The sequence below is a fragment of the Labeo rohita genome, chromosome 2, assembly GCF_022985175.1.
Source record: "Labeo rohita strain BAU-BD-2019 chromosome 2, IGBB_LRoh.1.0, whole genome shotgun sequence".
Lineage (NCBI taxonomy): Eukaryota > Metazoa > Chordata > Actinopteri > Cypriniformes > Cyprinidae > Labeo > Labeo rohita.
In genome coordinates, this window is record NC_066870.1 from 26,814,487 (window position 1) to 26,841,644 (window position 27,158).

The following is a 27,158-nucleotide window of genomic DNA, read 5'->3' on the forward strand; positions in this document are numbered from 1 at the left end:
CAATGATCATAATAAAACAGGCAGGCACATGGCATGTGTATGACCTGTTTTTTAATGGCATGTTTGGTGTTTGTTTTAAGTGGATCATTTACACAGACTATTTTTGTGAAATAAAACTGATGTAACTACACACAAAAGGGAACAAACACTTTGGCTGTTAATCGGCCATGCAGGCACGGTCACCAGCCAATTTCAGATAATCACATTAATAGGTGATTAATGGGCCTGGCTGATACATCGGAACTGCACTGTCAAGACAAAAAACAACAGAGGCAGGATGACTCTCAAACACAGACAAGAATGCAGCATTAGATTTTCGTTAAACAGGTTAGCGTCTTCCTATCTATTGGGTAATTCCTGTCAGATTTGTGCTTGTGTGATTCATCATTAGGAATGTTTTATTTTCCTAGCTGAATTACAAAAGGGTAACCTGCACACAGACACCAAAACACACACACACCTCACATGTGAAGACAAGACTAATTCTTTACTTATGGGCTTCTCTGTCAAAGCAACTTGAGACCGATGAACACCTCCTGTCCAAATAATGCATAATTCCAGAGTAAGGCGTTGTTTTATCTTAAACTAGTAGGATGTTCTGTACTTCTTCAACTGTAATATTTCCCAGCCTGTCAGAGAGTCATTTAAATACTTCATCAAAACAGTGGAAAAGAAATTACAGTAAAGTTTGGATGACCCTTTGTAAGTTATAAATTATGTGTGAATACTGCAAAATAGACTAGTGGTCTACTACATACAGTTGAAGTCAAAAGTTTACATACACCTTGCAAAATATGCAAAATGTTAATTATTTGACCAAAATAAGAGATAGAAAATGCATGTTATTTTTTTAGGACAATTGAGGGACTCATATGCAACTATTACAGAAGGTTCAAACACTCATTGATGCTCTAGAATGAAAAACAAAGCATTAAGAGCCAGGGGTGCAAACTTTTGAACAGAATGAAGATGTGTACATTTTTCTTATTTTGCCTAAATATCGTATTTTTTCATTTAGTACTGCCCTTCAGAAGCTACAGAAGATACTTACATGTTTCCCATAAGTTATATTTACCCTGATCTTTAAATTCAAAAAGTTTTCACCCCCCCGGCTCTTAATGCATTGTTCTTCCTTCTGAAGCATCAGTGAGCGATTGAACCTTCTGTAATAGTTGCATGAGTCTCTCAATTGTCCTCAGTGTGAAAAGATGGATCTCAAAATCATAGTCAGTTGGAAAGGGTTCAAATACACAAAAATGCTGAAAAACCAAAGAATTTGTGGGACCTGAGGGATTTTTCTGAAGAACAACAGGTATGAACATGAACAACTATCACTAAACAAAAAAAAAAAAAACACAGCTGTGGATCATTCAGGTAACAACACAGTATTAAGAATCAAGTGTATGTAAACTTCTGAACAGGGTAATTTTTATAAATTCAACTATTATTTTTTCATGGACTATAACGTCTTTTATGTGAAATATCTTATTCAGGTCAGTACTAAATAAAAAAATAACATGCATTTTGTATGGTCGCTCTTATTTTGGTAAAACAATTAACATTTTGCAGATTCTGTATATAAACTTTTGACTTCAACTGTAAACACCTGTATTCTGAGGCCTTAATTTCTTCCAACATTTTTAGGTTATGAAGTTACTTCCAAGTGGATTAATTTAACCCAGGAGCACATAATGATTCAGTAAAAACATTTTGGCAGTTCACCTAAAAATCATGATGGTGAAACTGAAAAACATGAAAACCCTCCTTTAGATTAGATTTCAGACTTTCAGACCATTTACTTTAAAAATTAAACTAAACGTCTTTCTCAAACACCTGTGTAATGTGCTTGTTGTAAATTCACTGTGCTGTATTTAGAAAGGCACATGACTACAGGAGGTGTCACAGTTCACAACAGGGCAAAATCAAGCCATGAACTCTCCAGAGACCTCCGAGGCTTTCTCACCTTAGAGAAGAATATAAAATTAACACTGAACGTTCTGAGGCGCAAGGTCAGAGAGGTGAGGACGCACCCGATGGCCTCTCAGAGCATCCGAGATACTGTGCAGAGCTAGAAAAACATCTTAGAAGGACAATAATGTCTTTAAGCAAAGACTGAGAGACTGGCTCAGCATCACACAGCTTCACACTAGAGAGGAGATTTAGTAAGACAACAACTTGAAGCACACAGCCAAAACAATGCTCAAGTCTCCGAATGCCCTTGTGGGGTTTTGTGTATCGACTGACAGCAAAGAAATCTATTCAATTCATTTTGAACTGAAATCCATGGCTTAATTTTTTAAATTACTTAAGTTACTAAACAGTGGAGGCTACAGATTTTAAACATGGGTATTTTTCTTGCACAAACACATCTATTCACTTTAGAAGGCCTTTATGAACCCCTTGGAGTCACGTGGAGCACTTTTCATGATGGATGGATGCACTTTATTGAAATTCAAAATCTCAACACCCATACACCTGCATTATAAAGCTTGGAAGAACCAGAAGATTTTTTTTTTTGTTTTTTATATTAACCCCAATAGTATTGGTCTGAAAGAAGAAAGTCATACACACCTAGGATTGAGGTTTTAGGGTGAGTAAACCTGAGGTCATTTTCATTTTTGGGTGAACTATCCCTTTAAGTATAATAACAACATATGACAAATGCAGTGAGGTCACTTGGCCATGAACATAAATTAAGATTCACCTGATAATTCTTAAATAGACAAGAGGAACATCAGGGAATTTTAGGAAATATCCATGCCAAACATATCGTCATTGACGTTTGAATCAAACAGCTCTCATACTGAGTGAACCTGCGTCAGAGAGTGCACATTTGGCACAATAGCTGGCAGTCAGTCAGTTCTCTTGCCCTTATCACATGCATTTGGGTCCTTGTAACCAGTTTAGCCTGACAGGATGCTGTTTTAATGTGTGCTTACACATTCATTGAGCACACTGAAGAGGATGTGTGTGGCCAAGAGGCCACGCCAGAGTTCTGTGGGCAGTCTAACACGTCAGAGATATGTGCTCGTTCTTCTATTGGATGAGGACTGTACGAAGTAGACGGAGTAATGAGATGCTACAAGGACAGCTATTAATTAGTCACTGTGTTTTGGGGTTAATCGTGGTTTCAGAGAGGTGATGGCGCTATGTGACACACTGCAGGCGGTGAAACAGTGGCTACTAGCAGTAGAGCAGAGACAGATGCTGTAAACACTTTCATTAGGCAGCCAGCCACCCGTAATGGGGGAAAAACACTCCAACATCACGATTGTACTCACTCACGTTTTGTTTTTCAATGCCACCAGGCTGAGTATTGCAATGACAGACAAGATATCTAAATTAGACATGAAGATCCAAGATCACAGTGCTGCATCAACTGCACTAATGTGTTAATGAATGACGCAGGGTCATCACGCAAATAAAAAACATCTACTCTACCAAAAGTTTTTGAACAGTAAGATTTTAAATGTTTTTTTAAAGTCTCTACTGCTTACCAAGCCTGCACTTATTTGATCCAAAATACAGAAAAAAAATTTTTTTGAAATATTTTACTATTTAAAATAACTGCTTTCTATTTGAATATAATTTCAAATGTAATTTATTCCTGGGATTTCAAAGCTAAATTTTTAGCATCATTACCCCAGTCACATGATCCTTCAGAATTCATTCTAATATGCTGATTTGCTGTTCAAGAAACATTATTATTATCAATATTTAAAACAGTTGAGTACATCTTTGTCAGGATTCTTTGATGAACAGAAAGATCCAAAGATCAGTATTTATCTAAAAAAACATTTGTAACATTATTTTGTAACATTATACACTCAAATACCATTATTCATATACCATTCAAAAGATTGAAGTCAGTACATTTTTTTTATTTGTAAAAAAAGAAATGATAGAAATTAATACTTTAATTTAGCAAGGACACTTTAAATTGATCAAAAGTGATGATGAAGACATTTATAATGTTACAAAAGATTTCAGATAAATGGTGTCCTTCTGAACTTTCTATTCATCCAAAAAAGAAACCTTAAAAAAAAATATTACTCATCTGTTTTCAACATAATAATAATAATAATAATAATAATAATAAATGTTTTTTGAGTGGCAAATCAGAATATTATTCATGTGACTGTAGAAATAATGCTAAAAATTCAGCTTTAAAAATCACAGGAATAAATTACTTCTTTAAAAACTTAAAAAAAAAAAAAAAAAAAAAAAAAAAATTCATACTGTTCAAAAACTTTTGACTGGTAGTGTATGTAGGAAATTTGTTCTTCCTATATTGATGTGAGCCTGTATAATGAAAAGCATGTTATCATCTGCTAACCCTCACATCATTTTAAGCCGTACGACTTTTTTTTGTGAAACACAAAAGATATTTAGTCAATACAGAGTCATTTTAGTAGCACGGAGATATTATTATTACTAAATATGTTGAATTAGTTTTTATTTTAACATTTCTCATTTTTCATGAAAAATAACTTTGTTTTTGTCATTCATCTAGTGTTTTAAATATGTCTATATTGTTTTTATTAATTTTTATTTCAGTTTAACATTGTTAGTACATTGCTAAATTAAATTAAATTAAATTAAATTAAATGTTGCTTTGGCAAGTAGCTGAAAAACAAAATAAGCGTAAGATTTTTCACATTTTATTTTGTTTTAGTTTTAGGCCGGTATATAAACCTGTGTCACTGATGTGTTCAGCAGAGGAAAGAAAGTCATACAGGTTTGGAATGACACAACAGTGAGTAAATGATGACAGAAAGTTCATTTTTGGGTGAACTATCCCTTTAATGACTGTATGAAATACATCTTTTAACAACAGAAAGGAATGTCAGATCAGCTTTGGCTACCACACCTCAAACTGAAGCTTGAAGATCAGTCTGGACAAAACACCCCTACGGCTACTGAAACAACAGCACCATCTCCCTCTTGGTCTGTACCGAATTAATGTGTGTTGGGTGGATCCGCAAAGGTTACTTAACAGATACTTACACACTTAAAACTGTCAAGCAAAAGATACTGGCACTGCTGGAAACATCGAAACCGCTTAAGCATACTCTAATTATTCTTCTTTGTGTGAAAACTTACCGAATTCATTACTTGACTTAATTCTTCTGATTCAATCCACTGAAAATCTTGCCATCTGCACTAGTCCCCTTGGCTCATTAATAAGAGTTCATGTGAGAAGTAGTAATTTCCGTTTAAAAAAAACCCAAATCATTCTTTTGAGATAAATCTTTTCAATGAAACAGCTGATATAGTGCACATGAATGAAAGATCAAGGAATCGGACCAATGAGTCAACTCACTGACTCAATGATCTGGTCAAAGTAGTCAACAGCTCACTAAAACCACAGATTTGCAGTGAATAATAACATTTTGGTGCGTTTTGTATGTTTTCAGAAGACTTAGAACGTATCTAGCAAGTGTTAGCAATAGATTTAGCTAGTAGCAATAGATTTTCTTTCACAATTAACATGAAGAAAGTGTGAAAGTGTGAAAGACTCAGTGTAGGCCTAATAATACCTAGCGTAAACTGAGTGGTCAGAGCAGAAAATTAAAAGACCCACTCTAACCGATTATGCATTTAGAAAATTACATGAATTATAAAGACATGGAGGCAGAAACAGGCAGCACGGCCTTTAAAGACATGTGACATGGAGCTCATGGGCAGAGCTGGGTAGAAACTGTTCACATGTAATCTGCATTATGTAATCAGATTCTAAAAATTAAGTACTTGTAATTAGATTAAATTCCATAGTTTAAAATACTCAGACTACAGTTACATATTGTTCACACAATAGCAAAAAAATTATTTATAATTTATCGTTTCTCCCTAATTCCTCTTTTTGATCTTTTAAATTTTCCTTTCTAAAACAGCCTATAGCTTATATACACTGAGAAAGTCTTCCAGTTTTGTGGACATTCACACAAAGATCAGTCATTATTTAGGTGGCGACACAGCATTTGACCACTGATTTAGAAAAAACATTTCACTACTGATGAACACATTGATTTTTATTTGAATTATCACTCTGTAGGTCATTTAACCATTTATTTCTATGTGTTTAGAAGGCTTTTGTTTTCAAACATTAAAATGCATTACACATTAAAACTTTTTTTGTCATCCGATCTTCTTTGACCTAATATATTTACCCCTGAGATTTTAAAATAAATATTTTAATAATTAAGTGTCGCATTTGCACATGACATGCAGGTAAACAAAAAAAAATTTTTTTAGTAAGTTTTTATTTTGATGGATTTTAAAATTAATCATCTTAACTTAACATTTTTTTTATGATTTAATTAATTATTAATTTTTTGGTGTAATATAATGTTTAATGCACTTCACGTTGTTAATAACAAAAAATGTAATATATTTTCTTACTCTGTGTTTTTGTCGATATGGTACAATATTATCCTATTTAAAACAATGTGATAAACTGATTACATTACCTAAAATAAAATAAAATAAAATAATGTTCCAAAAATGTTTATCTTCTGCTGAACACAAAAGAAGATATTTATCTAAAATGTGTGTAACCAAACAGCTGATGATCACCACTGACTTTCCAAACTTACAGAACAACTTGATGGTCAGATTCCATTTTGGGAGAACAATCCCTCCTGATAAACTGACTATACCTGAGAAAATTAAAATTTCAGCCAACTGCAAGCGATGTTTTGACAGTATGCAGACCCAGTGCAGAAATACCTCTCTCTCTGCAGGCTTTGATCTCTTAAAACCCAGCAGATTTACCACATTTATTGTGGAAAAGGATTGTAACAAAAAGGCAAACGCTTCAGTTATAAATTTTCCAAGCACCAGCTCATATGTAGGACTGCACAAAATAAAAACACTGCCAACTTCTAGGATAAAATAAAACGAATCTTGTTTCATATTTCACGCTTCTGTGCTCCACAAATCAAATCTGATTGCCACGATTAAGTTAAAACACTATTCATCAGCATGAAAGCAGATCTGCAGATGTGGAGAAGATCTAAAGAGCCTGGCCAGAGACATGATAACAGAGAAGCTCTGAGTGAAAAACTGTTAAAATACTCATCTGCTGAGGTTTAATGAATGCTTCGGATGTCTGGGATTCCAGGAGAAGGGCTTGAGCAGTAAGGATTTTGACTGAGTTAATACCTTTGGCACTTGAAGGGTCTGTCTCAGCCCTGAGAGGAAGGGCCCCATTTGAATAGACGGCCTTGATAATCGGCCCAGTGAGAACTCAGACATCCAAAAGAGTGTGCGGAAACTTCAAAAAGCTAACCAGATTGAATAAACAGTCTGGTATCAGGCTATTATAATCAATAATCATAGACTTGCAATTTGCAATGATGTATAATTGTTTCTTTTAAGTGGCTGAAGGATCCCAATCTTTTTCCAGATCTTAGTGACCTCATAAGTGGGAAGAGGAAACCTTCAAAATGTCTTTTTGGCTTTCAGCCAAAAACTCCACCTGATGAATGCATATTTTGTCCATCCGCAAAATGCTGCACAGCCCATATAATTACAGTGGATTAATGTCGAATACAGCATGATTAATTTCCTGATATTACAGAAGGGCTATTTAAAGCAGCTTAAGAAAGCACTTGATGCATGTTTAGAAGCCACGATCAAACGTTTCACCAAGAGGAAGAACGATTCGTTGAGTAAGGCCGAGCTAAAGAAAGAGTGAGTGAGAGAGACTGGCTGTAGAATGAGCGCATGGTTTAAAAAAAACAGATAGTGATGACGGAGAGAACAAGGGTGAGAAAGGAAGAGCGTAAAAGTGATTCATTTAGAGGCAATGAAGTGGCTCTGGCTGGGCTACAACGTGCGTAATGAAGAGTTTTGAAAATGGCTGGTACATTTTTTAATGAATGTCAAAAAAACTGCTTTAACCCTACAAATCGTGTCAACTGAACTTTCAAATGTTCATCAATTTACTGCCAAAGTAAAGACGCCGAAGACAAACCTGCTTCCTTAAAGATGTAAACTAAGTAATATACACTACCAGTCAAAAGTTTTTGAACAGTAAGATTTTTAATGTTTTTAAAGAAGTCGCTTTTGTTTGATACAGAATACAGCAAAAACAGTGAAACTCTCAAATATTTGTACTATTTACAGTACCCGTTTTCTATACGAATATATTTTATAATGTAATTTATTCATGTGATTTCAAAGCTGAATTTGTAGCATCATTACTCGTCACATGATCCTTCAGGAATCATTCTAATATTCTAATTTGCTGCTCAAAAACATTTATTATGTTGAAAACAGCTGAGTAGAATTTTTTCGGGTTTCTTTGATGAATAAATAGTTCAGAAGAACAACATTTATCTGAAATAAAAAAATCATCACTTTTGATCCATTTAAAACATCGTTGCTAAATAAAAGTATTAATTTCTATAATTTTTCATGCGACACTGAAGACTGGAGTAATGATGCTGAGAATGTAGCTTTGATCACAGAAATAAATTACATTTTAAAATATATTCAAATATTAAAATTGAAATAAAGTAAATATTTAAATAGTAAAAATATTTCACAATATTACGGCTTTTGATGTATTTTGGTGAGCAGAAGAGACTTCTTTTTTTTGTACTTATTTTTTGGGGCTTTTTATGCCTTTTATTGTGATAGGACAGTAGAGAGATGACAGGAAAGAGCTGGGAGGACAGAGGGGAGCAGGATCGGCAAAGGACCTCGGGTCGCCGTGAGCGCAGTTGCGCTATGTGTCAACGCACTAACCACGAGGCTATTGGCGCCGACCGACCTCTTTTTGAAAAGACCTTAAAAATCTTACTGTTCTAAAACTTTTAACTGGTAGTGTACGTCTGTCCACATTCCTATTTTTTAAGAAATCAAATAAATTAGTTTGAGTTGTTTTGTGTGTCAGCCTATCTCTGTAAACCTTGAGGGTAATCTATATGCAAGTGTACTCCAAAATGTTGACAAAATTCATTTATACACACTAAAGTCTTTGTCTTCCAGGAAAACAGATGAAAAATATTGATATCCCGTTTTACAAAGGTTTTGTCCAATCAAATGGTAGAATAAGAACGTTCCACCCCAAAAACCAACTGAAACTAGCAAGTAGCAAACTGTGGTTAACGAGTAAATATGGTACACTTAAACAGTACTTTTCACCAGCAGTATAGTACTTATTAAAGAGGACAATGGATGCCCATTTTCCACAAGTAGGCATGATTCTTTAGGGTCTTCATGACATGTCTGAAACATACTATGGTTCAAATTCATCAATGGTCGTTTGACCATTTTTACCCTTTTTACCTTCACAGTGACCCGTTTCGGTGCATGTTTCTTTAAATGATAATTAGCTACTGCTCACCCTGCCCCTCTCTTCCGTTTTTGTGTATTTGGTGGCACATTACCATTACTTTTACATCCAACTACAAAATACCTGCATTGCTTACAAGACGTTGTCGCTACATGCTTGAGTGCGGAGAAAATGGCGAATTGACTGAGGGCGGAAATATGCCAATATGGGACAGTTCGTCAGCGGCCATGGGCGGGGCCTAAGCAGTATGACATCATACTGCTCAGAAAGTCAAAACGGCTTGATAACTGAGGCTGTTTAGGTTTCTTTGGTTCATGTGCTTTAAGTTTTATTTTTTATTTATTTTTAATTTAGTTTTATTTTTTATCTATTTTAGTCATTTCAATACGTTAAACCTACGTTTCAGTTAGTTGTCAACTAAGGCAACATTTCTCATTTTCGTTACATTTTCATCTGTTAATTATATTTCAGTTTATTTCATATTTCAGTTAACAAAAACACTTTTTAATAGGTTTAGGTTAAATTAACAATAACAAAACAGAATTTGACATGTTCTGAAAAAAAAAAAAAAAAAATCACGCAGTGTGCCACACACTTTAAAACAATCACATTAAACTAGCTTTTAACCTTTTCTGAGGAAAGTGTGAATAATGGTAGCCTGTGCAAACTCCTTCCCTGAGGGAGTTATGAGGGAGTTTCTATGCAATTGCTAAGGTGTTCGGTGGTTTTTTTCCCAAATCAAGCACAGTTCATGTGTATGGATCCTAACACGTCTTGGTCCACCCTTGAACTCTGGGAAAAAAACAGCAAAGCGTCGCACTGGAAGGGTTCGGTTCCTGTCTACGCACTGGAAGGGTTCGGTTCCTGTCTAATATTGGCCGTGCTGATGGTGAGAGGGTCTAGGAGCTTTGCCCCTGGGACCATTCATAACCTCCCAGTAGGAAGCCGCCTAACAATGCCCGGAAACAATTGGGACGAACATTCTGTGAAGTTCAGTAACAACTATTGTTCCATGCTGAGATTGAATTGGCGCCAGTATATCCTGTAGTATCGGAGTGTCAGGCAATTGAGAGGGGAAACGGTGGACTCGATAGTGAAGCCTCCCGCCGTAGACGGGTCCTTCCTTTAGGATACACCCCTGCGTGCACTTTACACACACTTTCACCCCAGAGTTACACGCGTTTCTTAGCAGCGCTGAGAAACAACAAGTGTATACATAAGATCTCATTTCCGCACATAAATTACAGAAGCATAGGTGAGTTATTTTCTAGCTGACCCTTACGGGCCCTCAGAGATTGAAACGGATGGAGACGTGAAGGTTGCTGACGTATGTGAATTTGGAATCATCACATGGAAAAAAAAAACTACAGGAAGGATCCCACTCCTCAAGGTCTAACACTTATAAAGAGAGTTAAAAATAAAACAGCTCCATTTAAAAAGTGTTCCCTTCAGCCTTTATCTTCATTTCTCATGCTATTAATATATTTGACATGTTCCTTTGCAGGATCAGTTCCATTTTTAAAAATAAGACAACAACAGAATGACGTTTGGAGCTATTAAATGTTCCCATATGCGTACTATTTCACCAATGTGTGCAGAACAATACTGAAACACAAAGTGTTTCCTGCACTACTATTCAGTGGTACCACAACACTACTAATATACAGTGCAAAACTGGTGTCTAACCAATGAACAAATGACTATTACGAGCTGGTTCTTTTCCATTAATCAAATACATACTGCTTACAACTTACTTGAAGTAAATAAATGATCGAAATATTTAACCATATTTTTTGTTCAGTATTGTTTAATGATTAGATATAGCAGGGCTGGGTAAAATAAAATAATCAAATAGAATCAAGAAATTAGTGTCAAAACCCAGCCCTAACATTTAGGTAAATTATTGGATTACATTTAAGTTGCTTGTATAAGGTCTGTGTAACACTCCTTTGCCAGATTTTAAAAATGTATTTATTATAGGATTAATCTTCATTAAAATAAAATAAATAGGAATCGTTATAAAGGATTGAAACTGGAGGTGTTACAATTAATTTCTTACAATTAAACCCTTTTTCACAGTCAATAAAATGTCTATCAGAGGGTTACTCCTTTTCCAACACTGTTCTATTGATATTAGCAGCAGTCAGTTACTTGGAATTTAATACTTTTATTCAGCAAGGATACATTAAATTGATTCAAAGTGACAGCTAAGACATTTATAATGCAGGGTTCGTACAGAAACTGTAAAACGAAATTCCAGGACTTTCAATGACAAGGATTCAACCAGAGATCTCACTTATCGGACAATGTCTTCCATGTCAAATTCTAAAAAAAGAAAAACAGAAAATAAAAATATACTAATTAAAAAATTAGAAATTATTTTTTATGGTTAATTTTCTTAAGGAATTTATAATTGTGTGTACTTTTTTTTTATGTTGCTTTTATGGCTGTACTGCACTAATGGTTTGATGTTTTCTACTGTTAAAAAAAAAAAAAAAAAAAGATTTGCAAAAATGCTCCAAAATCCTGATCTGAAATGAATGATTCTCGAACACGCACCAAAGTCCAGATCTGAATAAAATGATTTGCAATCCGCGTTCCGAATCATCTGATTTAGATTGGAACTGGTTCATGAATCATTTCGCAAATTGAATTATTAAAATCAAAAGATTTGTGATATGCGATTTGAAGTCCCGATCTAATTCCAATGATTTGCAATCCACACTTTAAAGTCCTGATCTGAATAATAATTCGTAAACCATCATTTCACATCAGGACTCAGAGCGCAGATCGCTAATTATTTGACTTAGATCAGAACTTTGCGCATTGTGAATCATTTGATTTAGATCGGGACTTCAAATTGCGTATCGCGAATCATTTGATTTAAATAATTCAATTCAGGAAATGATTCACAAAGCCGTTCCAATCTAAATCAAATGATTCACGATTTGCAGAGCTCCAATCTAAATCAAATGTTTCGCAATACGCATTTTGAAGTCCCGATCTGAAACAAATGATTTGCAATCCACTTGTAGAGCTGCAAAACAGTGAATCATTTTGCAATGGAATAGTTTAACAGATTCAGAGTTTCAAAAAGCTCTGTTTCACCAATCACTATGTCCTATTTGAAATCACCACAAGCGATGTTGAAATTCGAAAATGAATTAATTTAATTTAATCTGGTTTTTGCTAGTGAATCGGTTGAAATGAATCATCTAAGTCACAAGTTTGAATCAATTGGAGAGGTTCCAGCATAAATGACTCAATTGATTTGGTTCATCTGTTTCTCTTTTCACATCTTCAGCCATGTTTACAAAAAACTATAAATACTACTGCTTGCCTAGCTCGATTGTTTTCCGACAACAACTGAAATAAGCAAAGAAGTACTTTTTTTTTAAAACCACATGAATTGTCAAAGATGTGCTTATTGACAAAATTAAACACTTATTTCATAGTTACATAGTCTTCCAAAAATGTAAGCACTTTTCAAGTACCTCTTCAGGAGTATTGCTTTTTTTTAATCTCAAAAAGTCATTTTCAAGTACTTCAAGCACTTTAAGCAACTGTAAGAACCCTGAGAATGTTACGAAACATTCTATTTCAAATCATTTTTTAAACGTTCTATTCATCAATGAATTCTGAAAAATGTATCGGTGTTAGTATAAAATATTATGCAGCACAACTGTTTTTATCATTCATTAATAATAATAATAATAATAATAAATCATTTACCATCAATTACCATATTAGAATGATTTCTGAAGGATCATGCGACACTGAACAATAAAGTAAAAAGGTATAAATTATAAATTAGGTATAAATGACATTTTAAAATGCATTCAAAAAATAGAAAACTTTAATAATACACAATATAATTTTTTTACTGTATTTTTAATCAATCAAATACAGCTTGGTGACTACTAGACTTCCTTTACAACTATTAAAGAAATCTCATCACCTCCAAACTTCAGCGGTAGTATACTATAAATGACTTTGTTTTCAAACTAACACTCCCTTAAATAGCATCTAGTGAGCTATTTTGAGCTAGTCGCTTTATTAGACGCTTATTAAAAGGGTGGACAGTCATTTAACGACTATAATTTATGTGTAGCATGTAGCTTAGGAAGCTTCAGTTTCAGAGTAGTGTCCTTAACACTGCCGTGGGTGAACAAGTAGTCAGACAAACTTTATAACCCAGACCGAGCCCCAAGCAAATCGGATACAAGTGGCTACACAAAGCTCATTATTCAAACAATTAAGAAAAAAAGAAAAGCACTGTATTAGCTAATCAAATACAAGCCAGTTCTCTAAGCCAAATGCAATCTGTCACCAGGGAGGGCGTTAAGCCACAAACTTAAACATTTAGCTACATGTAGCATTTCTAGTTTCTCAGTCGAACTACTGTTTCTCCATCCCAGCTGTGTTTCTAATCCCCTCTGAGGACAGATAACGAAGATCATTTTTTAATGTGTATAAAATAGTCAGTGCCGGGGGAAGCCCAGCCTCATTCAGCACTGGCTGACAGCCTGAACAGAAGCCTCATCGCTCCCCTAACAGATCTAACACAAAACATGGACTTTACACCGACAGTGAACTTTTCAGGTGTGAAGGACAGGCAGAAACCGTTCCCAAATCACCAATGTTCTCCTCATTTGTACAGTACACCATTACACAAGCGCCTTTAGAAAAGCATTCAAGTATATCATCGTTCTTCATTGGGTCCCATTTACTCTTTAAATTGCTCATTTAATCTCAGTTCCCCATAGGGAAGCTGGCAGGCACACTGAATTCAAACCAATCGCTGTGTCATCGTCTAGGATGATGCTCGGATATTCAGTTCAGTGTGGTTGGTTGGTATTAGTGAGCATTTAGAAACACCAAAAAAGGGCCTGATGTACCGTCAGACTTCATTAATTCCTCACCAGCGATAGATTTAAATCAATTCTACAGCTTCCAACAGGCAAAATATGCTCACTGCGCAAAGCTGCTCAGAAAAAAACCAGTGCCAATACTTCCAAAACTATTCCAAATATGAAACAAAACTGCTTTTGTACGGCTGCCAGCAAAACCGCGGAAATCTGCAAAAGAGACTTTGGCAGCACGTCCCTGCGCAGTTACCACAGGCTCCTTTTTTCTCGCTATCTCTTTGCCTCTCTTTTAGAGGCAGCTGTGCAAGAGGCCTGCTGGTCTGGCTGTCCTCATTAACTTTTCTCTGGATCAGACACTACACAAGGGCGCGTGGCTGTAGTCGACCACTCGTCGCTGATCACCTACAGACAGAATTAAGCAATGCAACTCTGCAACTCCCTCCATGTGGATGAGGATTGAGGGCGAGGGACATGCTTGGATTCCTCTTGAAATCCAGCAGCTGGACAGACGTGTCTGTGTGCGTGTAAGACAAAAGCTCTTAATGTGATTTAATATTATGCAAAGAGACATATGGGACAGAGGGACCTTAGCAAATGAGCAAGAATGTTACAGAGAGAGACAGTACGTGTAAGAGCCTCTACGTAGAGAGATAAATGATTGAGGAAAACTCACCTCACTAACAGTTTAATCCCACAGGGATTAACGCTCTATTATGGAGCTCATCAAATTGATACGTTGCGTAGAAGCCCTCATGTACTTTAAATGTACAGAAATGCATCCTGAATAACAACGACCAATGGTAATAATTCACTTGCCAACAAACAACTGAGGAAAAAAACAAGGACTTTGCCAGTTACACGCAGCTTACAAGGAAAATAACTTTCCAATAACATCATGTAGGAAATCATTTTTGTGGAAACAGGAATACATTTATTTCAGGTTGTTTGATGAAAAAGTTTATGTGAACATTATTTAAAATAGAAATCTTCTGTACCATTACAAATGTTTTTACTGTCACTCTTTCAATTTAATGAATGCTTGATGAATATTAATTTCTTTAAAAAAAAAAAAAATTCTTACTACAGATAGTATAGTGAGGGGGTGGGGCCTTGATGCTGTTTCCTATGCAATGACGTTAGCCAAACATAACAGCGGTCGATTATTAACAAGCCTTAAAGGACCCACCCCTTAATACAAGTCATTTTAGACAGAGGGTCAGGATGAGGACTGAAAATATTTTTTTTTGTGTGTGCAAAAAAAGTTAACATTATAAGTAAACCTCAATAATTTAAAAAAAAATTCATGTCATGACCCCAAACTTTAAACACTGGTGGGTTTTCAAAAAAGAGAGAAAAAAAAAAATGAATTTACTATGTTTCAGTCTGATAATGTTTGTTTTATTTAATATTCTTTAATATTTACTTCTTTACTGTCACCTTTGATCAATTTAATGCATGCTTGATAATAAATAAAATATTAATAAAAAATAAAATAATAATAAAAAAATCTTATTCACCCCAAACTTTAAACCATGGTGGTTTTCAAAAAAAAAAAAAAAAAAAATGGATGTACTATGTTTTAGTCTTTTTTTTTTTTTTACTTAATATTCTGTAATATTCATTTTTATATATTTTTTTATATTTATTGAATATTTTGTATTTTTAGGGAATTTTTTGGCACTAAATTATGCAGTTGGTATTATCTATTTTTATTACTTAACCACTTTTTGAGCATAGACCTAAAAATGAAATTCCGAACTTAAATAGTCATAAATCATCACGATCCCTTTAAACTTTTTACATCTACATTGGATACAGTATGTAGATGTGCGTTCACTTTCAATTAGACAAACAGAGTGAAAGATGTTCACTTTGAAGCATTTGGTTTAAAGAGGTTGTTCGCGTCTTTGTACAGATATCAGAAGGATCCCAGTGTAAGGGAAAAGTGGATAGTTTATTTTAGTTGCATCCCGAAACATGTCAGAGGATTGATCTGAGTATTTTGTTTTGTAAACAAGGCACAGCGTCATAGAGAGTTCACAAAGAAACATTCGTTGAGAGATGAAGCAGTACTAGATCTGACTGCAGCTGCATCACAAACGGCAAGTAAATTATTTCACAATGCTTTGCCTAGAAACGGTTTTATTTTTGATCATGTCGTCAAAACACTCAAGTGTAATAGTGAGGGGGCGGGGCATTGACATTGTTTCCAATGCACTGCCGTTAGCCAATCATAACAGTGGCCGATTACTAACAAGCCGTAAAGGATCCGCCCCTTAAAACATGTTTTTTTTGTCTGCGCCGATAGCCTTGTGGCCAAGCGTCCTGACATACGCCGTTGCACTATAAGTATCCCAAGTTTGAATCCTGACTCGAGGACCTTTCCCAATCCTGTCCGCTATCTCTCTCCAGCTCTGCTTCTTGTCAGTTCTGATCTGTCTTATCCTAAAAAATAAATGCAAAAATGCCAAAAAAATAAATCTTCAAAAAAAAAAAACCAACAGCCTCATTTTAGATAGAGGGTCAGAATGAGGGTAGCAAATATACATTTTTCCACATATTTATTTGTTTGTGTGTGTGTGTGTGTGAGTGCAAAAAGCTGTATTAATATTGTAATAAATCTCAAGGAACATATTAAAATAACAAAATCCATGTTAAAAAAGTTAGGTTTATTGTTATCAAAATTAGGGCAAAAATACTACTACTATTACTATGAATGCTATTCATAATGTATCACCTTTCTGTCTTTTTTTATGGAACAACCAACTGATATAGTAAGTGATGCAAGCAGCTATGAATTCAAAAGCTCTCCTCTCAACAAAATCTGATCACAAGATGCATGTCAATGCCAAGTGTAAACAGTAATGTGTCTCAGTGACCACCTGTGATCAGATTAACCATGACAGATGTCAGTGGCCTAGTTTTTATCTGGCATTCTGTCACTAGGGCACTGAGGAGTATTTTAGGTTAAAATGCATACATAAAAGGGAATGATGTATATTGCAGTCTTCAGTGAACTTTTTTTTGAAATACAAATATTGCAACAATATGTGGAAAAGAAAAAATATTATAAAAAGTTTTTAATAGTTTTGAAATACAGTATGTCAAGTCACAGAACAGGGCCTAAATACAACATCTAAAGGCATTGCCACAACATGGACGATTAAAATAAGACAAGACTAATTGCCAGAACTAGCTCTTGAGGTCAAGTGCTAAATGGCAGAAAACCTCTTATAAAACTGTACAAAATAAACTCACTTTACTCAATCAAAATCCACACATCATCATCCAAAAAGAGACTTTACGGTTCACTACCTTCATAATCCATTATAAACGGAGAGCGTAATTCCTGCGGTACACACAACAAACACTATGAGGTCTGCGCAACATACACAAATCAAAACTGTTTGAAAACAACATTCATCTTACAGTATCTCTTTGCTCATAAGTGCTCTGCGGTTTTATAAGTTGCTGCACGCTCTAAGCAATATCGGACCCCTAACCACAAGTTTTTCACCACAGACCAAGCAGCAGGCTGGGACTGATTCTATCATTAGATAATGCTTTTTTAATCTCCGCCTTTGGCCAAAAACTCCATCCCCTACTGTACAACTGTGAATCACCAGACACGAGTCAAAGCGGTCTGAACAAGGATTTTATCAAGGCACTTAATAAGGACTACAGCCTATTCTTACTCTTGCATTAATCACCTACAGGCAGTTTATCCCTCAAATCCACATAAACAGATAAAACAGCATCACGAAAATCAGCTGCCTTGCCATTTAAAATTTGAGGAGTTTAGTTGACCCAAAAATTAAAATTCCTTCGTTCATCTTCAGAACACAAATGAAGATATTTTTGATGAAATCCAAAAGCTTTCTGGCCCTGCATAGACGGCAACACAACTGACACATTCAAGGTAGTAAGGAGTAGGGCTGGACGATTAATCGAAAAATAATCGAAACTGAAATTCGGAACCTGTAATCAACATAATTTTCCCATGTCAGTTATTTCGTTTTTTAAATCCTGTTAATACTTTCCCATTAAAAACATACTACTGCATGTGTAGTCAGCGTTATATGGACGTATATGACCATTGCACCATCTCGCACACATTTAAGACGCAGTGTCAAGTATACAGAATTTAAATTTTTACACGGAGCGCCGCTCATCAATGTCAGTTCCAAAACGGTGGACCAATCAGAAGGCCACGGAGGCGGGGCAAGTGTTGCCAGCTTTTGTTTACAGTAGCAGATTGGCATGGCAACTTTTGTATTTGATGGCAACATTCCGCGCTGTGCTTTTTTCTTAAAACATTCCTGAACGCTGCATTTTGCGCTTTAGACGCAAAGACATGTTCTGTGTGAATGGCCAGTAAGAACTTAGCGTAAATACTTGCTGAAAAGAAGATCACATGCATCACCAGTCATGACTCAAATTCACATATATAACCATGAGGGCCAAAACATAAAAAATTAATAATAATAACAAAATAGAGCTGGTGATTACTGGTGTTTAAGCAAATTAAGGCATTTAAGCACATTTGATTTTTTTTTTTTTTTTTTGGCAAACCCAGGTAATTTACCACAGAAATATTATGTTTTGTAATGTTTATGACTGTTATAGCGCCAGCTGTGGTCCGATCTCCTTAAAACTTTGCTTGCTTGTTTAGAATCACATGTTGCATGTGCTCACAAGGTTTCATGAAGTTTTGAGTTTTCCTTTAGGCTTTAAGATGATTTGGGGTAAATTTGGACAGGCCCCTTTTCCAAACTAGCCTGTTTTAGCTTCCCAAGGGTAATTTCAACATTTTTTCATAATTATTGACCTGAGGAGCCTAGAGAATTGTACTGCAGTGTTTTTTTCCAGATTGAGCAAAAAACCTCAGACTAGCTTGCAAAAGTAGGTTTTTTTATATCTTATCAATCATTTAACAAACGATTTGATTGACAGAAGTGGTTCTAGAGCTGACAGAGTTGTCCGGAACGAGGAATTCCATCGTATGATACGAATATTGCAAGTATGTGCCAAAAACCACGCAATGAACAATCGTTTACGCCCTTGAAAAAATGCGGTATATCTTACAAAGATATCTTATCAAAGCTTGCGATCTGTGATCGCGTGCAGTTGCTGACGATCGTGAAAGAGTGCAGTCGATTTTTTATGTGCACTGTTTTATCGGTTTCATTTCTTTCACATTTAGCAAGGGGGGGAAGAGGATGGACAGGGGGGCATTCGCGGGCCGACCTTGGGACCTTGGCGTGACACCTGTCCTGCTTGACGTAGATGCAAAGTAATCGGTTTAACGTGTTTACCTAGCAGATTTTTTTTTGGTTTATAGAAAGCGTTATCCCACCCCTCTCAAACAGATCACAATTTCATTCGGTTTGAGCGTTTTTATTCCGATTGAGGTGTTTATATGGAGCATTTTCATTCGAATTGGACTTTTAAACCGATCACAGTGCTCCATGTAAACGCACCTAGTGTAGAAAACAAAAATGCAAAAGAAGTATTTATTTAAAATAGAAATCTTTTGTAACATTACAAATGTTACAAACTAATAACGCATCCTTGCTGCATAAAAATTTTCATTTGCAGTGTATTTGCTGTGTATATTAATAGCAATACTAGAATTACATATTGACAGTGGAATGGTTAGCGCATGTTGCTATATTGTTTGGATGGTTGCTAGGGCACAGACATTAATCAAAAGAGCCCACCTCTATGTATTTATTTTGGTCACTAGAGACTCAGGCCCTTCTCCAACTTAAAACAAAGGCATTTTTGCTTGAAATCTAATTGCACACATCTGCCTTAGCAAATACAGCTAAACAGAAAAGTCTTTTCTTTTTGAAATGGGGCCGCAGAAAGACCACTACCAAACAGAACATGATCATGCCTCCAAGACACGCATGACACCATACAGCTGGTTCAAAGAACAGTTAACATGATGTGTCCCATGTGTTGCGTAACTGTGCGAGCTCAAGGGCTTTGCACCAATATTCAAAGTTCTTCCGTATGTTTAAAACTCAAGCTCTTCGGCGAATCGAATCGACGGAACAAATTGTTGCAGACAGCTTCATCGGTTGCAGACCAACTCATAATGTTTGACTAAACACTATGGATTCTGTAAGGTAAAAAACGCACACACAAACACCTACACAAAGCACCACCCACACCCCAAACTACTGCACAAACAGGGCAGTTGCGTCATAATCTGGAACATGGTTCATGCTTTGACACAGAAACTTGGCTTACTTAACTGCAGCTGATCACCTGACTTGTTGCTTCCAGCGTGGTTGCTGTTGGCCGTCTTTATTACTGAAAGAAACCAGTGAATGTACTGCCAACTCAGTCTAACACACACACACACACACACTCTCAAACAGAGCCCTGACAACTTTCCACTCACTTCTCAAAACATCTCAAGACTCTATGGTAATATAAATATTATTACGGTAATGCGCCAGTGAAAACGGAGATTCAAAACGATTATCTGACGATGACGAGGGGGAGGCGAGACGAGTGGGATTCCTCTCGAGGGTTTAAATACATTCTGTTACAGTTTAAAAGCGCAAAACTAAAAGTGCTTTAGGTTACATACTTCTCTGGCAATGCTTCTGGTTCCAGCAGCGCTCGCTGAAGTCCCCGTTGATGGTGGTGAGGGGGCATGTGGTTTTGCCCTGAACCGTGCCGGGGCAGACGTCTCCGCACTCTCGATCGTTCTTATTGGCCACAATGTAGTTGTCTTCCACCGAGTCAAGGATCATGGACCAGTCGAGGGTTGAGAGGTAGCAGAGGTCGGGGTTCTTCTCCACGCGCACGGCTCCACGGGTGATGTTCATCAGGCTGTGAAGGCCGATCTCTTTCAGCTGCAGCATCTCGAATAGCACGAGCGCATAGTTGAAGAAGAGATTATTGCCGCGCACCACCGTGAGGTTGGGAAATAGGTCGCTGAGGCTCTCCAGACCGTAAACACGGAACAGGAGCAGGTAGTCTGTCACTACGGTTAGCTTGGGGTAACTCAGGCCACGGAAATCCTCCGGTTTGGTTGTGAACATGAGCAGGATCTTTAAATGGCCTTCGATTATGGTGCAGTTCTCCAGCACCCGCAGGTTGGTCACGTTATTTCTGATGTCTTTACTTGAGCAAACTGCAATGACAAAAAAGACAGCAAAATGTTAATTGATTCAAAAATTGCTTACAGATGATGACCTTCAATTTTACAGTTTATTCTGTAACAAACAAAAAACAGAATGCAAAAATGTATTCTACAGAAACCTATAAAGAAAATCATAGACAGAGCCATAAAAAATGATTAGAGCCATGTAATGTTTTCTGTCGCACTGTTCAATTTTCTCCCTTTGAGCTGATGCCTTCCATATGACATGACATGGTTAATGAAGATAATAAAAGCTCTTCCTGCAGCTTTTCACATTCCAGTGCTGCTTTACTAGTGTATGAGCTGGAGAGATGCTTCTCAAGTGAGCCAAAATTGCTCTGCCTATAAGACAATGCCTTTAAATAAAGACAAATAGATAGTTAGATGGATGTCTGTCAGATGGAATTGCAGAATCCAGTCATAAATTCGACAGCAACCTGTCAAAATAAAAGTTTGGTTTTACCTGAAGAAACTGTGGCAGAAATATATTATTTAATGTAATGATAATACTAGGCCTACTATTATTAATACAATTCTTAAAAATGTATGCACCCAACACAGTATTTCTATTAAAAAATAAATACATAAATAAAAAGAGAGAAAGAAAGTATTATTATTAAAATGTAATGAAACCATTAAAGTGGAATCCAGAAAATTAATGGAAAACAGAATTTGGTTAAAATAAATCTGAATCTGAGAAAAAAATTAAACTTTTAACCAACTGATGTTAAATTGTGTAATTGTGTAAGTTTCATAATATCAATTAATTAGACATGTTTTTGATTAATAAAATTTAATTTAACCATTAAAACAGAGACTAGAAAAATTAGGATGGGAAAAGAACTGAATCCAGAAAAATTTAAATGGAAAATACAGAATTTGGAAAGAAAAAAACCCCCGATTTCTTAGGGCCTTAAAATTTTCATTTTTGTCACACTTTTAATCAATTGCTGTTAAATAGTTTAATTATTTCAATTAATTAGACATGTTTTTTGATTATTAACATTTAATTTAACCATTAAAACAAAGACTATTTAAATGACAACAGAAAAAAATGAATTTCGGAAAAAAATAAAACAGAATTTAGAGAAAAAATAAAATGGATTCCACAGGGCCTTAAAAATGTCATTTTTGTTAAAGTTTTGATTAATTGCTGTTAAATTGTGTATGTTTCATGATTTCAATTAATTAGTAAGTAAGTAAGTAAAAAATTGTTTGACATGCTTTTTAATTAATACAATTTTTTTTTAACCATTAAAATAGAGCCTAGAAAAAATAAAATGGAAAAAAAGGATTAAGAAAAAATAAAACTGAATTTGGAGAAAAAATAAAGCAAATTTCACAGGGCCTTAAAAATGTGATTTTTGTTACACTTTTAATCAGCTGCTGTTCAATTGTGTATGTTTCATGATTTCAATATATTAGACATGCTTTTTGATTAATAACATTTAATTTAACTATTAAAACAGAGCCTAGAAAAATGTAATAGGAAAAAAAAAAGAATCAAGAAAAAATAAAATGGGAAAAAAAAAACGGATTTTGGAAAAAATAAAAACGGATTTCATAGGGCCTTAAAAATGTCCTTTTGTTACACTATTCAATTATCTAATAATTATACTAATATCAATTACTGGTAAATTGTGTACGTTTCATAGTTTCACCTAATTAGACACGCTTTCTGATTAATACAATTTTATATAACTATTAAAACAGAGTCTAGAAAACTTTAAATGAAAAAAGGAACAAAGGAGAAACTGAATTTCTGAAAAAAAATACATTTTAGATTTCATAGGGCCCTAAATATATTACAGATGTTTTGTATTTGTTGTTGTGTATGTGACTGTAATTCATCCAGAGGGACAAACTGATGTTTGATAAAAACTCTAATAGATATTATTTAATTTTTCATACAAATTTTTCACATCATCAAATAAATGTTTACAATCACTAAACACATTACCAACCATTCATTTTTATCATGATTAGAGGTCAGAGTAAAATGAATGAATATAACATTATGAAATACTGACTAGATGAGTTTCTTCAAAAGATTTAAAAACACTGTGAAAATTGACAGAAAACAAAGAACACAAATGTGCCATTAAATAGTAGCAAACAATAATATTATCTAAAATGCCACCTATCTAATTTGAGCCTATTGCATCCTGTTAGTGCCCTGATCCCCTTTAAATAAAAACAGCCCCTGCAGCTCATGACTTTAAAGATTCCACAACAGTTTACATGAATTACACGCATACATGAACTCCAATGAGCGGTCAGTCCATGCATAACTGAGACCTTTCAAACACTGGGCAATCACAGCATGAGGCGCTTTAAAGGTCAAAAATACCTTGTGTTGGCTACTTGTTTACATTAGTTTTAACAGTGGCCCCCACCATAGGGATTTATAAATGTGGCAGTCCGGAAGTTTTGGAGCACGAGGAAGCTGAAACACGTAGTATAACCCTACTGACATGCGCGTCCTCGTGCACTCTCTCTCTCTCTCTCTCTATCAGACACACACACATGCACACAATATGCAATACCTCTACACTTACACTTATTTTTAGCACCATGCTCCTAATACACTATGTACAAATGGAGTGCCGGGTACTTGAAAAGAGTATCGTTGAAGCACATGAAAGGAAAAAGTAACACAATGAGATGAGATGTGTCCTGGCTGACTGTGATTAGTCATTTAATTTATGCAATGAATCTCTGAATGACGCTCAAGCCAAACTTAAACCATGAACATCATGCATTAATTTAGGAGCAGGCTGCTTTAAATTAGATGATTTCTTTTTTCTTTCTTTATTTTTTTTGTGGAAGACCACAAACACCCATGCATGGTATCTGCAAAAATTGCAATTTAAAAATAGTAGCGCTGTCAAATGATTAATTACGAATAATCGCATCCAAAATAAAAGTTTCTGTTCACATAATATGTGTGTGTGCACTGTGTATATTTATTATTTATATTATTTATTATTATTATTTATATATAAAGACACACACATACAGTATATATTTAAAAATATACTTATATATGCATATATATATAATATATATATATATATACACACACACACACACACACACATATATATATTATTTATTTATATTATTTATTATTATTATTATTTATATATAAAGACACACACATACAGTATATATTTAAAAATATTTAGATGTTAGATTATATTTATATATGCATGTGTGTATGTATATATATATATATATATAATAAATAAATAAATAAATATAATAAATAAATAAATAAATAAATAAATATATATATATATATATACACAAAAACTTTTATTTTGGATGTAATTATTTGTGATTAATCATTTGATAGCACTACATAATAATAAATATAATAATTATTAGTATTATTAATCATCAAAGGAAAGAAAAAAATTTTATACTTTGCTAACTGTAAAAAGATCTCATTTAATTGGCAATGTATTTACATTTAATTCAGTTATTTAATATTCTCAAAGCAAGTTTTTAAAAAGTGTTATTTTATACAGGATGCTACTTGTTTTACTGGTATAATTTACAATAAGCAAAAAGTAAAAAGCATTTTTTATTTGTAAGATATCAAAACATCAGAACTTCATAACAACATAAGCTAACCTCACAGTAAACAACAGGTTTGAAATGTCTAAAGAAGAAAAGGCATGTAATTGAGGTAGTGATTCATGCCAGTGCTGACTTCTCTCACGTTTTCTGCAGCCAGGACATATTGACCTGACATACTGATTAAAATCTGTATTCAATCTGCATAAGTGTGTTTGCTTTTGCAGTCTCCATTAAGAGATCAAAATAAATCTTACGTCAAAAGATTTATAATACAAATATTCTTGAATGAAAAGAAAACAAATAAATGCAACAAACGGCCAAACCACACAAAGTACTCACTTTTCTCAGAAACAAGACAAACAATGGCAAACATTTCAACCAGGACACAGGAAGGAACTGTAAGTATGACCATATAAAAGCAGAAGTCTTAAAAAGAGGCGTGTCTTTACACCTCTTGTCCCACTTCCTCTTTGAGGTTTCACTGGTTTGTATTCATCAGCTTCTTGGGTGTTACCCATCAAACCGATTTGTAATTGAACAATATGGATTTGTAAGAAAGCGACTAATGCATGAATATACATTCAATATAACAACAGCATTTTAGGCAGTTTATGTAAACACACTGCGGGCATAAATGTGACACCGGAGTGACACTACCAACCCCCTCACCCTGTGCAAAAACACTGCAACAAAGGTTACAGGAAATACATTTAGCATACAGAATGATTGGGCAACCAAAACAGTGAGTGGAGAGCAGAGTCTAGACACGGGATGATTTAAAGATGCACCTGCACACCAGCTGCTGTGGTGTCCTCAAACTGGGTGAAAAGAACAATATTATTGGATGGGTTTCCACCCAATGCTAGAGTTCCTCCCCACACATGTGAAATCAGAAGAAAAGCGGGATCTAAGAGTTGTTGCACAAGAATTTGCATGAGCGGAATAAGTTCTGATTTGAGTCTGCAACTAGTTGAATCTATTTTAAAACCTGTGAGAGACAAGCTGCATGTAAACAGATTTTTAAGCAACTGAAAGTAATATAAGCCCTGAATGTGAGACAATCAGATTTATTGTTAACAAACACCCTATAAACCACTCACAATGATATAGCAGTATGTGAACCACCTGAACAGCTATGACGAACTTCAAAACAGAACAAACAGCAGGCTCTTAAGGGGAAGTTTATAATCGTCAGTTTGAATGAGGTGATCACAAGGGGGGGGTCATAATAGAAACGAACAATGTGTACAATCAGAAAGCACAATGAGCTGCCAGATCTTGGAATGACGTGGCTACAGGGTGTGGTAAATACATTTGAAATGATTTCTAACAACTTTAATGGTCATGCCATGTCAGCCAGGACTTGACAAGGTTGAATGCATAATTACAAAAGTACATATGACGTGCTTTTGGATATTAGCAATGTAACCAAGCAGGTGATTCAGTCAAACGGTTTCAGATTCTAGTCTGCAAAGGTAGAAATTATGTTGTCATACGCTGTCTGTGTCTGTAAAGATGCACGACTGACAGAAGAATGTTAAGAGTGACAGCTGTACTATTACTTTAACCAATTAAAAACTTATAGACTAACTGACTCACTGGAAGGATGACTAAGACTTAACAGACAGGTTTTGTCTATTATGTGTAAACTTATATACTACATTTTTTAATTTAGCACTGTAAGTGCAAGAAAGCAATCAAGCATGAAAAAAGCAAAACGTGCAAACCAATAAGGATGGTTTATTAGTAATAAACAGTCGGAGGAGTGCAAAATTTGAGACCATACTGAAAATCTGAAGTATTTTGTTACTGAAAACTTTTATACACTACCAGTCAAAAGTTTTTGAACAGTAAGATTTTTAATGTTTTTTTTTTTTAAAGAAGTCTTTTCTGCTCACCAAGCCTGCATTTATTTGATCCAAAGTACAGCAAAAACAGTCAAATTTTGAAACATTCTTACTATTTAAAATAACTTTTTCTATTTGAAAATGTTTTAAAATGTAATTTTTTCCTGTGATTTCAAAGCTCAATTTGTAGCATCATTATTCCAGTCACATTATCCTACAGAAATCATTCTAATATTCTGATTTGCAGTTAAAAACAACATTTATTATTATTCAGAAGAACAGCACTGATCTGAAATAGAAATCTTTTGTAACATTATAAATGTCTTTATCATCACTTTTGATCAATTTAAAGCATCCTTGCTACATACAAATATTAATTTCTATAATTTCTT

At 34.9% G+C, this 27,158-nt stretch overlaps 1 protein-coding gene across 1 annotated transcript in view; it reads right to left on the reverse strand.

Annotated features, from left to right (window-relative positions):
• The window catches only part of insra (insulin receptor a), a 65,093-nt gene that overhangs the window by 33,078 nt on the left and 4,857 nt on the right, over positions 1-27,158 (reverse strand). Inside the window, exon 2 of the mRNA XM_051126286.1 lies at positions 20,777-21,325. Within this exon, the coding sequence (XP_050982243.1) occupies positions 20,777-21,325 (549 nt within the window). The remainder of the gene's footprint in view (positions 1-20,776; positions 21,326-27,158) is intronic.